Source organism: Ranitomeya variabilis, chromosome 3, assembly GCF_051348905.1.
Source record: "Ranitomeya variabilis isolate aRanVar5 chromosome 3, aRanVar5.hap1, whole genome shotgun sequence".
NCBI lineage: Eukaryota > Metazoa > Chordata > Amphibia > Anura > Dendrobatidae > Ranitomeya > Ranitomeya variabilis.
In genome coordinates, this window is record NC_135234.1 from 76,513,513 (window position 1) to 76,530,133 (window position 16,621).

At 43.3% G+C, this 16,621-nt stretch overlaps 2 protein-coding genes across 2 annotated transcripts in view; both read right to left on the reverse strand.

The window, feature by feature from the left end:
- The window catches only part of LOC143817618 (uncharacterized), a 51,488-nt gene extending 45,365 nt beyond the window's left edge, over positions 1-6,123 (reverse strand). The window contains exons 1-2 of the mRNA XM_077299109.1: positions 6,099-6,123; positions 4,357-4,673 (exon numbers count right to left, since the gene is read on the reverse strand). Coding sequence (XP_077155224.1) covers positions 4,357-4,673; positions 6,099-6,123 — 342 coding nt within the window. The remainder of the gene's footprint in view (positions 1-4,356; positions 4,674-6,098) is intronic.
- A 2,355-nt stretch (positions 6,124-8,478) lies between these two features.
- LOC143817619 (protein kinase C delta type-like) lies at positions 8,479-15,298 on the reverse strand. The gene is made up of 10 exons (XM_077299110.1): positions 14,851-15,298; positions 14,606-14,712; positions 13,674-13,847; positions 13,360-13,451; positions 13,058-13,120; positions 12,047-12,185; positions 10,994-11,185; positions 9,392-9,523; positions 8,892-9,095; positions 8,479-8,794 (listed from the first exon to the last, which is right to left on the reverse strand). Exons 1-10 carry the CDS (start codon positions 15,296-15,298, stop codon positions 8,708-8,710), a joined length of 1,638 nt encoding a protein of 545 aa, XP_077155225.1. The 3' UTR covers positions 8,479-8,707.
- Positions 15,299-16,621: the final 1,323 nt, after the last annotated feature.

Consider the following 16,621-nt stretch of genomic DNA (forward strand, 5'->3'; position numbering starts at 1 on the left):
ATATAAGAACGCATCGCGGCATGCTCAGGTACAGACAGATTAAATAATCGTCCCTTAGGAAATTTACTACCAGGAATCAAATCTATAGCGCGGTCACAGTCCCTATGTTGAGGAAGAGCACTGGACCTGGACTCACTGAATACATCCTGATAGTCCAACAAATTCTCAGGAACTTCAGAAGGGGTAGAAGAAGCAATAGACACCGACGGGGAATCACAATGAATTCCCTGACAACCCCAACTTGTCACAGACATAGCCTTCCAATCCAAAACTGGATTATGGGTCTGTAACCATGGCAGACCTAAAACGACGAAATCATGCATTTTATGCAGAACAAGAAAACGAATCACCTCCCGATGTTCAGGAGTCATGCACATGGTCACTTGTGTCCAATACTGCGGTTTATTCTCCGCCAATGGCATAGCATCAATTCCTCTAAGAGGAATAGGATTTTCTAAAGGCTCCAGGACAAAACCACAGCGCTTGGCAAACGACAAGTCCATAAGACTCAGGGCAGCACCTGAATCCACAAATGCCATAACAGGGTAGGAAGACAATGAGCAAATTAAAGTCACAGACAAAATAAACTTAGGCTGCAAATTACCAATGGCGACAGGACTAACAATCTTTGTTAGGCGTTTAGAGCATGCTGAGATAACATGTGTAGAATCACCACAGAAAAACACAACCCATTCTGACGTCTATGATTTTGCCGTTCGGCTCTAGTCTGAATTCTATCACATTGCATTAAGTCAGGTGTCTGTTCAGACAACACCGCCAGAGGATTAGCGGATTTGCGCTCCCACAAACGCCGATCAATCTGAATGGCCAGAGCCATAGAATCATTCAGACTTGTAGGAATGGGAAAACCCACCATCACATTCTTAATGGCTTCAGAAAGGCCATTTCTGAAATTTGCGGCCAGAGCACACTCATTCCATTGAGTAAGGGTACCGTCACACAGTGAAATTTCCATCGCTACGACGGTACGATTCGTGACGTTCTAGCGATATCGTTACGATATCGCAGTGTCTGACACGCAGCAGCGATCAGGGACCCTGCTGAGAATCGTACGTCGTAGCACATCGTTTGGAACTTTCTTTCGTCGCTTGATCACCCGCTGACATCGCTGGATCGTTGTGTGTGACAGCGATCCAGCGATGTGTTCGCTTGTAACCAGGGTAAACATCGGGTAACTAAGCGCAGGGCCGCGCTTAGTAACCCGATGTTTACCCTGGTTACAAGCGTAAACGTAAAAAAAACAAACAGTACATACTTACATTCCGGTGTCTGTCCTCCGGCGTCTCAGCTTCTCTCCACTGTGTGAGCGCCTGCCGGCCGGAAAGCGAGCACAGCGGTGACGCGGTGACGTCACCGCTCTGCTTTCCAGCTATGGCGCTTACACAGTGGAGAGAAGCAGAACGCCGGGGACAGACACCGGAATGTAAGTATGTACTGTTTGTTTTTTTTACGTTAACGCTGGTAACCAGGGTAAACATCGGGTTACTAAGCGCGGCCCTGCGCTTAGTAACCCGATGTTTACCCTGGTTACCCGGGGACTTCGGCATCGCTCCAGCGCCGTGATTGCAAAGTGTGACCGCAGTCTACGACGCTGGAGCGATATTCATACGACGCTGCGACGTCACGAATCGTGCCGTCGCAGCGATGGAAATTTCACTGTGTGACGGTACCCTAAGCACGGACCATTTACGAAATCTTTGGCAATACACTTCAGCTTCATCCTGGCCCTGAGAGATAGCCAGCAAAGCTTTTTCTGCCTGAATTTCAAGATTGGGCTCCTCATAAAGCAATCCGAGCGCCAGAAAAAACGCATCAATATTTGCCAATGCCGGATCTCCTGGCGCCAATGAGAAAGCCCAATCCTGAGGGTCGCCACGCAAGAAGGAGATAACAATTTTAACTTGCTGAGCTGAGTCTCCAGACGAACGAGGTCTCAAAGATAGAAACAATTTACAATTATTCCTAAAATTCCTAAATTTAAATCGATCTCCAGAGAACAGCTCAGGAATAGGTATCTTAGGCTCTGACATAGGACTACTAGTAACAAAATCCTGAATGCCCTGCACTCGTGCAGCAAGCTGATCCACACTAGTAATCAGAGTCTGAACATTCATGTCTGCAGCAGAGCTTCAAGCCACTCAGAGAAAAAGGGGAAGAAGAAAAAAAACAAAAAAAACTCAGAACTTCTTTTCTTTTAATCCCGCTTCTGCAATGCATTAAATATTCACTTTGGCCTGGAATACTGTTATGAGTGGTAGAGGATCTCAGGAGTTTAAGCTAAGTCCGCAAACACAAAAACCAGCTCATAGGGAGGTGGTAACTTGGCTGACCATATACCTGATCCTAGCCCACAACTAGAAGCAGCCGGGGAACGTACCTACGTTGATTCTAGACGTCTCGCACCAGCCGGAGAACTAACTAACCCTTTCAGAGAAAATAAGACCTCACTTGCCTCAAGACAAAAGTACCCCAAAGTTATCATACAAGCCCCCAACAAATAATAACGGTGAGGTAAGAAGAAAAGACAAACGTAAGAATGAACTAGATTCAGCAAAGAGAGGCCCACTAATTAATAGCAGAAAATAGGAAGCGGACTTATACGGTCAGCAAAAACCCTACAAAAATATCCACGCTGAATATCCAAGAACCCCCGCACCGACTAACGGTGTGGGGGGAGAATATCAGCCCCCTTGAGCTTCCAGCAAACTCAGGAATCACATTTTGAACAAGCTGGACTAAAATGAGAGCAAAGCAAATAAACAAAAATAAGAAAGCAGGACTTAGCTTATCTTGCAAAAATCAGGAGACCAGTAGACAGGAGGAAACAGGCATGGACTGATTACATCGATTCCAGGCACTAGACTGAGGATCCAGGAAGTCTAAATAGGAACACCCAAGGCCTAACGAACCAGGTGAGTACCAACCTGGGGAAAGACAATCCAAGTGCCATACCGCTAGTGACCACAAGAGGGAGCCAAGAAATATAGTTCACAACACCGGTACCCTGGACTGTGGCTGCCTTGAACCAAGTAAAGAAGTAAAGAGACTGCAACCTTGTGTCCTCTGTTTCTTACTACACCACCTGTCGCTAATACAACGGGAGCCCTGGGGACCCAGCTTCACCTGTGGGAAGCCATACCATCCCTGCTGCCATAACATCACCCCAGTGGACCCCTTTAAGCGGCGTCGGTCACCCCTGACCGAATACCACAGGTGGCGTCATGAACATTTATTATTTCACACACCCCTTTAAAGACCTTTCCTTTAGCATGGGCATCCAGGGCCACGGACCGGGTCGCCGCCGCTGTGACACATCCCTTTAAGGACCTTACTCGGTACCGAGTACCCCACGGCCCTGACGGGTGACTCATATATCATACAAAATCACAAACAATAGGGACGAAGATAAGGACTGGGAGGAATAAAATAAATGGGATCAGGGACCAGGAGATAAACACACATACAACAGCAATCTACAGAACACCACAACTCCAACCCCAAACTTCAACTATTTAGCTTTAGCACACAGCGCAGCATCTCCAAAGAGTAAGGAAGCAGAGCTTTCACTGGCAGGACAGAGAGGGTCTGGCCAGGTTCTCTAGGAAGAGTTAACAACCAGATCAGAAGCAGCTGAAATGGAGCTGCATATTTCTGACCAGCATAGAAAGGGTTCTTAACCTCTCCAGCACCAAAGGAAACCAAATTCAATTTATATGGTATCCAAATACACAGTCTAAATAGAAGATCTGCAATTCACAATACGTAGTTATCTTCTACCCCCCAGATCTCCCAGGTTGGCGTGACACACTCGTGACAATCACATTCAAACCTCCCCACCATGACCAAGACCAAAGACGGGTCTAAAGACACCATGGACAAAATTGTAGACCTGCAAAGGCTGGGATGGGCTAGATGACAATATTAACAAATAAGTATTGTGAGCATATTGTAATACTTATCGGCAACCTATTCAAGGAATATGGTTATAAATCTAAACACTCCACCCATAGTAACAAACTGGACTAAATCCGGACCAACTGTAATGTATAAATTATAAGAAAAAGAAAGAAAAACACAGTCCTAAGGTCCAAAATTGTGTATAAAAATTACAAAAATCTATATTAATATTCAAAAAAGGTAGAGGGGGCTAAAATGTGCACACAAAACCAGCATCCATGCAAGGCGTTGGTAGACCACACTATAAATATGTAGAAAATACAGCCTGATAAAGTTATACATAGTGCCCATAGATACAGTAAATAGTAATACAGGCAGGAGTCCCAGATTTGCAAGCAGTATCACAGAGTAATAGTGAAGTTCACAAAAATAACTTACAATCTGCGGTACCAGGAACCCACATGGTCCACCAGCCCACCCCGACGCACGTTTCGGAGAAAACGCATTCCTCAGGGTGCAAGCGAGTGGCAGCGATGGGATCTGCGTGATCTTTCCGATGTTATCCCTGACAAAATCTTTCTGAAAGTTCTGGGTGCCATGGAAATCCAGAAGGGAAGGCACTGATATTGGCGATAAAGAGCGTCTTCTCTGATCTTTACCTCCACTCTGACATATTGTTAATGAGATAGGTGAATTGGGATGTGTTAGTGTGCATCGTTTAGGTACATCACCATTCGGAAACTTGGCACTAAAAGCTAGAAATTTCAGAATATTTTTATTTAAGGAGGTAGTACAATCCAGATTTAGTTACTGTATTGTGATTGCATCAAGGGATAGGATTCTACTTGAGCACCTCCATTACCACCAAGTGCCGTGATTTCCATATTTTAGGTCTATCACCAACATGAAACAGGGCAGTTTTACAGTTGGCTTCAGTGTTTACATTTTGAACTTGTTGGCCTTTAGATGGAGATTCAGGACTTTTAGGTTAATAATTGTTCTGAAATAACTATATGTTTGTTGTTGTTTTTTTTACTAAAAAGAGATTGCTGTAAAACCTCTTTCCAATATCTGCCTCTGGCACATTGACCAAAACTTCTTTCTCTAGCAGCTTCAGAACTTCTTTGCCATGTTTGTGTTACTCTTTTTGAGAGAGTGGCGAAAAATCTAGTTTGAGACCCTGAGAAATAATATTTACCACCATCTGACTCGCCGGCATTTAAGTTCACTGATATGCCAAGAACCTCAGTATCCCCCTCATCGGGAGCCTTGTGTCATGGCTGCTTTGGCCGTCTAATAATATCTTAGGTGTATTAAATTAGAAACCTTTGTTTTGGGCTCTATTCTTTTTCCAACTACAACCACCTTTCTAGCTTATTTTTTATGGTATCTCCCAGAAACCCGAAAAGATTTCTTATTCCTGGGGAAAAAAAGGAGGTGAAATGCTGTTTCCTATCTGACGTTTTTTTCTAACAGGAAACTACATTGAGGTGTATGGAGATATTCCGCCTTTTTATTCCGGACCCTATAAACGTGGACAAAAATCTTGCAGATTATGCATGCATATGTTTAATGCTAAAACTAGCATATCTTCTGCTGATGGCAAAGAGTATAAAATGTATTCTGTTATCAACAGTGGCAGCACTTACAGTAAAGGTACCTTCACACTTAGCGACGCTGCAGCGATACAGACAACGATGCCGATCGCTGCAGCGTCGCTGTTTGGTCGCTGGAGAGCTGTCACACAGACCGCTCTCCAGCGACCAACGATGCTGAGGTCCCCGGGTAACCAGGGTAAACATCGGGTTGCTAAGCGCAGGGCCGCGCTTAGTAACCCGATGTTTACCCTGGTTACCAGCGTAAAATGTAAAAAAAACAAACAGAACATACTCACCTTCGCATCCCCCGGCACCGCTTCCTATGTCCTATGTCCTCAGAAACGCTGGAATCCGTTTCTGTGGTCCAGTAATCCTTGCGTAGTTTTTTGTTTCTTCAAAATCTCTTTGATTTAGTTCTTTTTATGTTATTCTTAAATTTACTCCATTGGAAAATTTGGCCCGAATTTTTGTTTATCACAAATTTCTCTGATTTCTCGCTGCATCGGAATGAGCTTTTTATCATGTTTCTTAAGGAATGTTTGCCATTGGCTCTCAGTGAGGTGATCCGTAAATCAATTTTACCCTGTTCTAATTCAGCTTTATCCATCATAAACTCCATTTCATTTTGGTTGAGAATTAGTTGTAATAACATTTTTTTAGCACTGTAGCTGAATATTTTCCTATTCGGTGACAAACTCTTTATCTTCCTGGAAATGGGAAATCTCATTATAAGCACACAGCCCACGTTGCACTTTCTCACATTCCACGTAGAATTTTACGACTTTCACAAACCAAAGTAAATGTACTTCTTTCTAAGCAAAATTGGGGTAAGGTTTCTCCTTGTGGAAAGCGACATACCAGCTCTGGTTTGTCAAGGTAAGAAGGCTTATTCGCCGTGCAATGCTCCTCTGGGAAATTTAATATGCAAATTGCCTCTTCAGCGAGAAAGAGGACTTAAACTCTATAGCGCCACCCCTGAGTTGTTCATATCCGGTAACCCTGATTATAACTACGATGGTGCAGCCTAATTGTTGGTACAAGGGAACCTCAACAGATGACTATGCTGTTACTGAAAGTAAATCTGCACTGTCACAAAAACCAATTCCCACAAAGACAGTCGGGAGATATGGATATCACCCCACCGTCACCAATCTATGACGGAGCTTACACAGTCGTAGCTCACTGGCACCCTCCTTACCATTAGGTCAGTCAGGGAACTGCACCTAGGATAAGTAGTCGCCAGAGAGGCTTCCCTGTCACGTACTGGTTATCGGGGCACTATGCAGTGAAGGCGATATATATATCACCAGTCTCAGGCGGGGATACATATATAAACCTCTGTCCCTCACTGCCAGGATCCCCCAATAACACCAGAATTGTATGCTGCCACCAGTTTCTGGTTAGATATAAGCCCGGTCTGTTACCAAGCCTATATCGAGTCAGAAACCAACCCCAGGTAGCGTGAATTTGCACAGAGTATGTGTCGGTTCAATCATAGAGCAAAAATAACTAGCAAATTTATAAGTTTACTCCAGAAAAAATTGGCAGTGTTTACAAAAATACAAAAGATATTACAAAAGAGACAAAATACAAATATGTCCAAACGGTTATAAAATAAAAGGGATAAAGGTACAAATCTTACTAAATCTCAGTCACAGGTATGATGTGTCGATAAAGGGGATGAGAGTTCCCAAAGAGATGATTCAGCACCCAAGCATGGTGTTAGCTGCTGCCTCTCTGGCTCTGAATGCCTCCCAAAATGGACGTTCCTGTTTTATGGTTTGGCCATAAACTTAGGGACTCCCACTTTGGCTGACCTCACATGTGGGCTATTTTCTGGGAGGTACACCTATTTTGGCAAGTTATCAAAAACTCCTTTTTTCCATATCTTTGGCCTGGAATCTCACAGGTCAACGATAATGGCATTATTTTTTCCCCTTTGATTTTACCATTCTTAAGAGTCCAAACACAGTATGTCTGTGATTTACTGGTGGGCAGAAATTAATTTCCCAGGTTTCCGATGGCCCTAAAAGCCGCAAAACGCTGCCATGCGTAGCCCCAAATGCCCAGATCCTGGAAATCTGTGTGTTATTAAATTTGATTTTGAGTATTCTGCTCCGGAAACAAATAGATTCTTGGCGGGAAAACACACTTAGCTCTGCTAGCTGGCAGAGCCATAAAACTCACATTCCAGAATGACCATTTGATTGAAGGGAGGAGGGAATAGAAATTCAAAAAGAGGGAGAAATAGAGGGCTGCAGCGGTACGAGGGGCTGCAAACAGGACTTGGTCCCACAGTATAATGGGAAAATGATTCATATCTTCATGACATGCACAAAGAAAAACACCGATATTCCTGCCATATTGTGATCATAGAATGGTAGATACCAGTCCTGCATGTGTGTATGTGTAATGTATTGTGAGTGTATTCATATACTCACATTCTGCTTCTCTCTCCGGTGTCCAGCTCCAATCTCCTTTTCTGAGTGACATCACCGCTCTGCAGACTATCCGGGTCACACTTCACTCTGCGTGACCAGAAAGTTGTTTTTATAATGTGAGTCTATGGAGTGTCAGAACGGACTCCATAAGCTTTCATTGTAAAACAGACTTCCGGCTCACGCGTACAGTGAGCCGGTTAGTCGCAATTTCGGTGACGTCACTGAGAAGAGCAGAAAACCGGTGCCGGACACTGGAGAGAGCGGCTGTAGGTAAGTAGATAATACATTCACACTAGATTACATGCACATACGCACATTAAATAAATTAAAAAGTCTTAGTAATGGGCTTCTTGAGACCCGGTGAGGGCTACTATAGAAACCGCTTCTTCCAATAAGGAACTAGAAAAAGAAAGGAATATTCACAGAACCTGTTCCTTCCAATGAGGATATAGAAAACAAAGGCAAAGGTGCAAGTAACATTCTCAGATATTGCATTTAATGTGTTGTCTCATGCACGGATTAATCAGTTCTAAGAGACAATAATTTGCCTCAAACTGTCGCTCCTGATTTATGAAGAATCGTCCTTCTGCATGTCGTAGAGGAAAAAAACCCCAGTGGGGAAAAACTTTACGAAACATGCTGGAAGGACAACCCTTCATGTGGGCATAGGTCTTTGGTATGTTTAGGTCTTCTGATATTTGTGCTGGTCCTTCATAAAAGTGTTCTGAATGAAGTGTCCAGCAATGATGATTATATGATGACTATGACTGACGATCCGGATGACGATAATGTTAAAATCGATGGTGAGGAGGATGACGTGGTGGATGAAAATAAATTCTGTGAGTGAAGAAAAAAGAGAAAGTTAAAATCACATCTGACAAATTTTTGGATTCTAGGAAGAATGGGCTCTATTATCTAGGGTTAGAAGACTCACGTTATCTGTCAGGGCTCCTTGTACAGAAGATCCGGAGGAGTCAGATGTTCTCCACAGGTTCTCTGGCTGGAGATCTTTCCACCTGCTCCCGACACTGCTGAAGTCGATAAAATGCTGCTGTTCCTCCGGTGTTATTGGAGGCCCTCGCGGTTTTCTTGCGTTCAGCATGGCCACAACAGGAATGACGTCATCCTGCACTGGGGTCTGTGACAAGAAAGTTTGGCGTCAGTGTTCAGTACTATCCAGTGTATAATTATAACTTCCCGCAAGAAGCCTAGTTACACCTAGATTAGATGATGCAAATATGCAACGGTACGGGCGTACCCCAACCATAGGGGCAAAACATCCAGCTGCAACAGGACACCCTGCATTACTATAAAGAGGCTGGGCTGTCACACGTCACCTGAATGGAACATAATTTTAGTCCCTGTTAAGGACCACTGTCAATTTTTACGCTTAGTCATCCCCATCAAAAAGCCCCCAGAGTGTTAGGTACTTACCGGCTCCACATGGTTTGGTGGAGAGAGTTCTCTAGATTCTATCGCCCCCCAGTCAGTTGTCTGGAACATCAAATGTGTCCTTAGTTGTTCCTTCACAAATATACGTCGCTTGTCGGCAGACTTAAAGAGAAGCTGAGGAATAAAAACAAAAAGAAAGAGTCCATCATCCCGAGTGACTGACATCCATCCATCATGTCTCCTCCCTGGCAGTGGTGTAGTGTAGGTTGCCAGCGCCCGGGGAAAAGGTAAGTGTTTTGTGCCTCCGGACCTGTGGAGAGGTAACACTCCCTGTGTCCCCTCTACCTTTCCAGTATTTCTCCCCTTATCCCCAGGCAGATGTACTGTAACTATAGGAAATGCTGATGTCATTATGTCTTGACCTTCAGCACTATAGGGTTTTTCTGTTTTTTCATGAAATTTCATATCAATTTAAAAAATAACATTTTACATTGTTATAACATTTTTTGATACGTTTTATTTGTTATTTTCACTTGTTTTTATGTTTAATTACCCTAACTATAACCCTAATCCTACATAGAACCCTAATCCTAACCCTAATCCTAGACAGAACCCTAATCCTAGACAGAACCCTAATCCTATCCTTAATCCTAGACAGAACACTAATCCTAACCCTAATCCTAGACAGAACCCTAATCCTAGCCTTAGCCTTAGCCTTAATCCTAGCCCTAACACTAATCCTAGCCCTAATCCTACACAGAACTCTAATCCTAACCCTAATCCTAGACAGAACCCTAATCCTAACCCTAGTCCTAGACAGAACCCTAATCCAAGCCCTAGCCTTATCCATAATCCTAGCCCTAACACTAACCCTAGCCCTAATCCTACACAGAACCCTAACCCTAATCCTAGAGAGAACCCTCTATCCAAGAAAGAACCCTAATCCTGGACAGAACTCTAATCCTAGCCCTAGCCTTATCCTTAATCCTAGCCCTAACACTAATCAAAGCCCTAATCCTACACAGGACCCTAATCCTAACCCTAATCCTAGACAGAACCTTAATGCTATACAGAACCCTAATCCTAGCCCTAATACTAGACAGAACCCTAATCCTAGCCCTAACACTAATCCTAGCCCTAATCCTACACAGAACCCTAATCCTAACCCTAATCCTAGACAGAACCCTAATGCTATACAGAACCCTAATCCTAGCCCTAATCCTAGACAGAACCCTAATCCTGGCCCTAACCCTAATTGTAGACAGAACCCTAATCCTAGCCCTAGACCTAATCCTAGACAGGACCCTCATCCTAGCCCTAGCACTAATCCTAGACAGAACCCTAATCCTAGCCCTAGCCCTAATCCTAGACAGAACCCTAATCCTAGCCCTAGCCCTAATCCTAGACAGAATCCTAATCCTAGCCCTAGCCGTAATCCTAGACAGAACCCTAATCCTAGCCCTAGCCCTAATCCTAGACAGAACCCTAATCCTAGCCCTAATCCTAGACAGAACCCTAATCCAAGCCCTCGCCCTAACCCCTGTCAACCCTATTCCTAGCTCTATTCCTAGGTCTGTAACTAATCCTAGTCCTGATACTAAGCACCCCTAATGCTAGCCTAATCCAATATATATGACCACTTACGTTGTTTATCAGGTCCTTTATGTCGGTGTTGAGGTCTTGTGGATAGATGGGGTCATCATACAGAATGGACATTTTTAGTCTCATTCTGTCATTCCCGTTGTAGAACGGGTATTTTCCACTTGACATTTCGCACACGATGATTCCAAGCGAAAACCAATCTACTGCTCCGTCATACTTTTCTAAACGGAAAACCTGTGTGTACATAGAGGAGGAAGAGATGGAAACAGTCAGGGAGCTGGGCTTGTTCTCTGTCTCTGACTTTGGCCCAGTAACTTTTCATTATGGAATTTTTAGAATGAGTCGTGTCTCTGCAAACATCAAATCAGTGTTGGGACGTTACTTTGCAAAATGCCGCACAAGCAGCAGGAGAGTTCAACAGATGTGTGTACACTACACTATGGCGGTCCGAAGGGGGTGAGACTCACATCGGAGGTGGGTGTAGTGTAGTGGAGGAGAGCGGGGTCTGTTGTAGCCTGTAGGGATCCACCAGTGTTTGGGAGGCATCTGTGTGGTATGTATCGTACATGCAGAAAGTGTGTGCTATGTGTCCAGTATGCAGGAGGTCAGTGTGTGCTATGTGTTCAGTATGCAGGAGGTAAGTGTGTGCTATGTGCCCAGTATGCAGGAGGTAAGTGTGTGCTATGTGTCCAGTATACAGGAGGTAAGAGTGTGCTATGTGTCCAGTATACAGGAGGTAAGTGTGTGCTATGTGTCCAGTATACAGGAGGTAAGAGTGTGCTATGTGTCCAGTATACAGGAGGTAAGTGTGTGCTATGTGTCCATTATACAGGAGGTAAGTGTGTGCTATGTGTTCCCAGTATGCAGGAGGTAAGAGTGTGCTATGTGTCCAGTATACAGGAGGTAAGAGTGTGCTATGTGTCCAGCATGCAGGAGGTAAGTGTCTGGTGTTTGTGTCTCCAGTCTACGGGTGCCCGTGATGCCCATGTATACAGTGTGGCCATGAACGGAACGTCTGCGATCTTATCCTGATGATCTGGTATTAATAACAGACAATACAGTAATCACTATGTGATATGATGATGTGTTCCTTACTTCAGGAGCCATGTACTTGGGGGTTCCTGCGTATCCAGTCACTTTTTGATCTTCATATACGTTGATTTTTGAGAGGCCAAAGTCACCGATCTTAGCGTGGCTGTCGCCGTCTATAAAGATGTTCAATGGCTTCAGGTCACTGAAAGGGAATAAAATTAGGTTACCGGAATGTCAGAATGTGGATAAATTACTAGAAAAATTGTGAATGTATACAACTGTATATATAGTTGTGTGTATCTATATATAGGTGTGTATCTGTATATATAGGTTTGTATCTGTATATATATAGGTGTGTGTATCTCTATATATAGTTTTGTATCTGTATATATAGCTGTGTATCTGTATACTGTATACATAGGTGTGTATATCTGTATAAAGCTGTGTATCTGTGTATATATATAGCTGTGTATCTGTAAATATAGGCTTATATCTGTATATAGCTGTGTGTATCTGTATATATAGGTGTGTATCTGTGTATATACATAGGTGTGTATATCTGTATATATAGGTGTGTATCTGTATATAGCTGTGTATCTGTATATATATCGGTGAGTATCTGTATATATAGGTGTATATAGGTTTGTATATAGGTTTGTATATCTGTATATATAGGTGTGTGTATCTGTATATAAAGGTGTGTGTATCTATATATAGGTGTGTATCTGTATATAGCTGTGTATCTGTATATATTGGTGTGTATCTTTATATATTGGTGTGTTTCTGTATATATAGCTGTGTATCTGTACATATCGGTGTGTATCTGTATATATAGGCGTGTATCTGTGTATATAGGTGTGTATATCTATATATAGGTGTGTATCTGTATATATATAGGTGTATATAGGTGTGTGTATATCTGTATATATATCTTTAACTTCTAAAATAAAAAGAATGAAAAATAAAAAGAATAAGATTTTCCTGGTCGGGAAGGGGTAAATCTCCCACCCACAATACCCAGGAATAATCTATACAATGACCTCCGTTACATGAGAATAGTGGAGAATCTATTACCGGTGTATAATGCCTCTTGAATGCAGGAACTGGAGGCCGCAGGTAAGTTCAGCCGTGTACAACCTGATAGGAAAGAAAGAAAAACATTTCAATCGTCCCGGTTCCTAATCCGCACTGATATGGAGGATGCATTGCTGCAGCTCTGTTCTATCCCGGAGCCGGTGTCGGGTGGATGACGGTGGCCACCGTGTTGGATGTCATCAATCTTCCTGGCCAAACAAGAGTATAGCTGATGTGGAGTAGTTCTATAACCCTTGTACGCCGCCCTATGCTCACCCTATAGACCCTCCGGCCAATCTTACCTGGTTGTCTCAATATCAAATGGGGCTTTGTTCTTAATCAATTGATGGAGATCCCCTCCAACCATGTAATCCATGACATAGAAGAGATAATCCTGGGGGAGAAGGAGATGATGACGTTACATATGTAAAGACCCTACAAAACATCCCAGGAACCCTCATTTGGGCCCATGTCTATAAGCCGCCTTTGCAGATATCGGGCAGGTGATGCCCTTCACATAATCCAACATCATATAATACTATACTATAATTGCGCTGATTCTATGTAAACGGGCTCAGAGGTGAGAGGAGTCAATGATAGAAGCTGGAGCTCTTACCGATGTCTGGAACGTAGCAAACGAGGCACAAAGGAAGGGGCTCCGCTCTGCAATCTGCAGCACTAGTTTTTCGTTTATTGCTGCAGTCGTCCTCCTTTCCTTTAAAAGCCGTCTCTTTTTCAATATCTTGATTGCCAGCCGATGTCCACTGACTTTCTCCGAGGCCAACAACACCTGAAGGAAGAGCAGAAATAAGATACCTGGGTTACGAGGTGCATGAATCTGCAAGAGCACGGAACATCTGTACCAGAAACCCAACTCAGTATGTGCCCACCATGGCCTCCTCATGTCTGGACTGGTGGAAAAGACTCAAGGAACGCGAATGGTCCACGGTTTAGGGGGCACAAAATTCCATCCTATCTCTGGACATCTTACAGTATGCGACAGCCCTTTTGTATAATCCAGCGGCAGAGAGTGGCTATAAAGAGCGTTTCTGGCTCTGGAGGACCAGACACATCTGCGCATTACACATTAAGTCAATCAGTTTCACCGAACACCATGTGATGTTGCGTTTCACATGTGCTATTAAACATATGATGTAGGTTTCCCTATAATTACAGAACATTATGGGAGTCCAAACAGTAAATACCTTCTAACTGGTTAAAAATTGGTTGTCCAGGAGCACAATTATATAGCTGCATTTTTCCCAAACAGCGCCACATCTGTCTACAGGTTGTGCGTGGAATGGCAATGCATTCCCTCTGACTTCAATGGAGGTGAGCTGCAATACCAGACACAACCTGTTGAAATGTGTGGCAATGTTTTTGAAAGTGGACAGCAATGTTTTTAATGCTAAACAGCCCTGTTTGATGTTGGGGATCACTTCTAACCAAAAGGAGGCCCCTTTAACATTTCTATGGGTTTCACAGTTTATAAACATTAGTCAGCTTACACAGAAACGTACAAATTGGATAAAAATAAAAATCACAAACCTTTCCAAAATGTCCTCGGCCAAGAACCTTGTGGTAGGTAAAGCTTTCCTCTGATAGGGTGTCTGGAATGGTGGGCGGAATGTCATCTGACTGGAAGGAGCCTTCTCCTGGTGAGACAAAGAGGGTAAAACATTGATTGAATCACTGTTAAGCGAATTACAAACGAGTGAAGAATAAAAGAATCGTCTGATTTTCATCTAGAGAAAACCAACTTTCTGATCTTTCAGACTAATTTCCCATCTTACCTGCTACTGGGCAAGAGTTGGTGTCTGGTTTTGATCTTTTGGATACCATCATAGAGCACTGGCTCGTTCCTTCACCTCCACCTCCTTCCACCTGTTCTTCTTCTCTCTTCCTCTTTAAAACTCTGGTGTCCACCTGAGTTTTTTGAGGGCTGTTTACGTCTTGATCCTCTCCAGCATCAAGACATCTCCTTTTTTTATAAGGAGGCTCATCTCTGGTCCTCGAATCCCGAGTCCAGGACTTGTCTCTTCCTCTACGGAGAGAATGTGAGGTCTTCACATTATGCCGTGAAGATGCCTCATTGGGGGTATTCCTCTCCCCATTGGTGTCCTCTCTGGTGTCATGAGGGACATCTACATCCTGATATAAGAGACCATCCTTGTTGTTAGATGTGGTGGTCTCTTCTCTTTTGGAGATCTTTTTCCATTTTTTTCCAGCTCTAAAACTCATTTTGTGTTAATATCACAATCAGAAATTCACTGAGCACAGGGGAAAAAAAATGCACCTTCACTCGTCAGACGGGAAAAGGTCCACAGAAGGAATCAAGATGGCCGAGCGCATAAGTCACTGGTTATGTGATATCACAAAGGAGAATTACATCACAAGTATCTTCATGGAACACCTAGGGGTGGAATGTGCAGCCGTAGAACAATGTGACATCACTGAGCAGCATGACATCATGTGGAGCCACATGGAACATTGGACGGATTGTGACATCTGCAGCCATACAATGCTGGGGTAGCATTATGCCAGTCTTGCTCAGCTTCATTGATATGTATTGCAATGAGATTATTGTTCTTCTGTTGTAAATTGTGTCAAAGTTGCACCAAAACGCAACAGACGACAAAAAATCTGCACCTGACAAATCACAGTTAACATTTTATTTTTTACCTACTCAACATAACCAAAGGCGTCCAGTTGATGTCAAAGATGTACATTGCTTATGATAAACCTGAGCCGCGGCCTTTGCCAACCATTACTTGTCATTTATAGTCGTGGTATACATTATTGGCACCATTGATTATTCATTATACACCAATATTTCCAGATATAAGGGCATAGGTGGATATTAGTTCGGCTCTTGTAGTTGACAGAGGGGCTCTTGGGCACTAGGCCCTACTAGGCCCTCCTGGCATAGCCCGGTATTTAATGATCTACAAGGTTGGATCCGGCAGAGGGGATCCATCACCTGTTATACTGTTTGTTCTTTGCAATGTGTTCATTAGATCAGACTATTAGATCGAGAAAGAATGTAGTAAAAGGAGATTAGACCCAATTAAATAGTTGTTCCCAAGATCAGTCTTCATTTCCTTCTTTTCGGTGGGCAGTGCAATTCTGGAGTCAGTTTGGGTGGGTAGCATAGCTGAGCCGCTGGTCCCAATTTGGCACTTTCCAATACTACTACATGAGGCACCTTTACCTCTGAAGGAGTGCAGGGGGACTGAAGTCATCAGGAGGATCCTGGGGCACTGAAGCTGCACTTATGCCTAACACACCGGCCACCGCTGACAGGCTGCAGAAGTAGCCAGTAATCTAGGCAACAAGCAGTAACTTAAAATATATAAAATCCCTCTGGTTTTGAGAACAGAGAAGATTTTTAGAAACAAGTAAATTGCAACGTCACTTGTTTTTATAAGCACTTTGCAATTTTATCCCTGTACCATGTTTAGATAATCCCTAAAAATAATTGTTTGGAATCCCAGCAGAAAATGTTATAGAGTATGAACACTTTTTGCAACTAATTTTTTTATTTTGTTCTTTCCCTTCTTGTAA

Coding starts and splice junctions, on each gene's coding strand:
- LOC143817619 (XM_077299110.1), bottom strand. CDS start 15,298: ATGAGTTTTAGAGCTGGAAAAAAATGGAAAAAGATCTCCAAAAGAGAA. Junction 13,121..13,359: donor TTTGATATTGAGACAACCAG/GTAAGATTGGCC, acceptor CTTTCCTATCAG/GTTGTACACGGCTGAACTTA. Junction 9,524..10,993: donor TAAAGGACCTGATAAACAAC/GTAAGTGGTCAT, acceptor TTTATTCCTCAG/CTTCTCTTTAAGTCTGCCGA.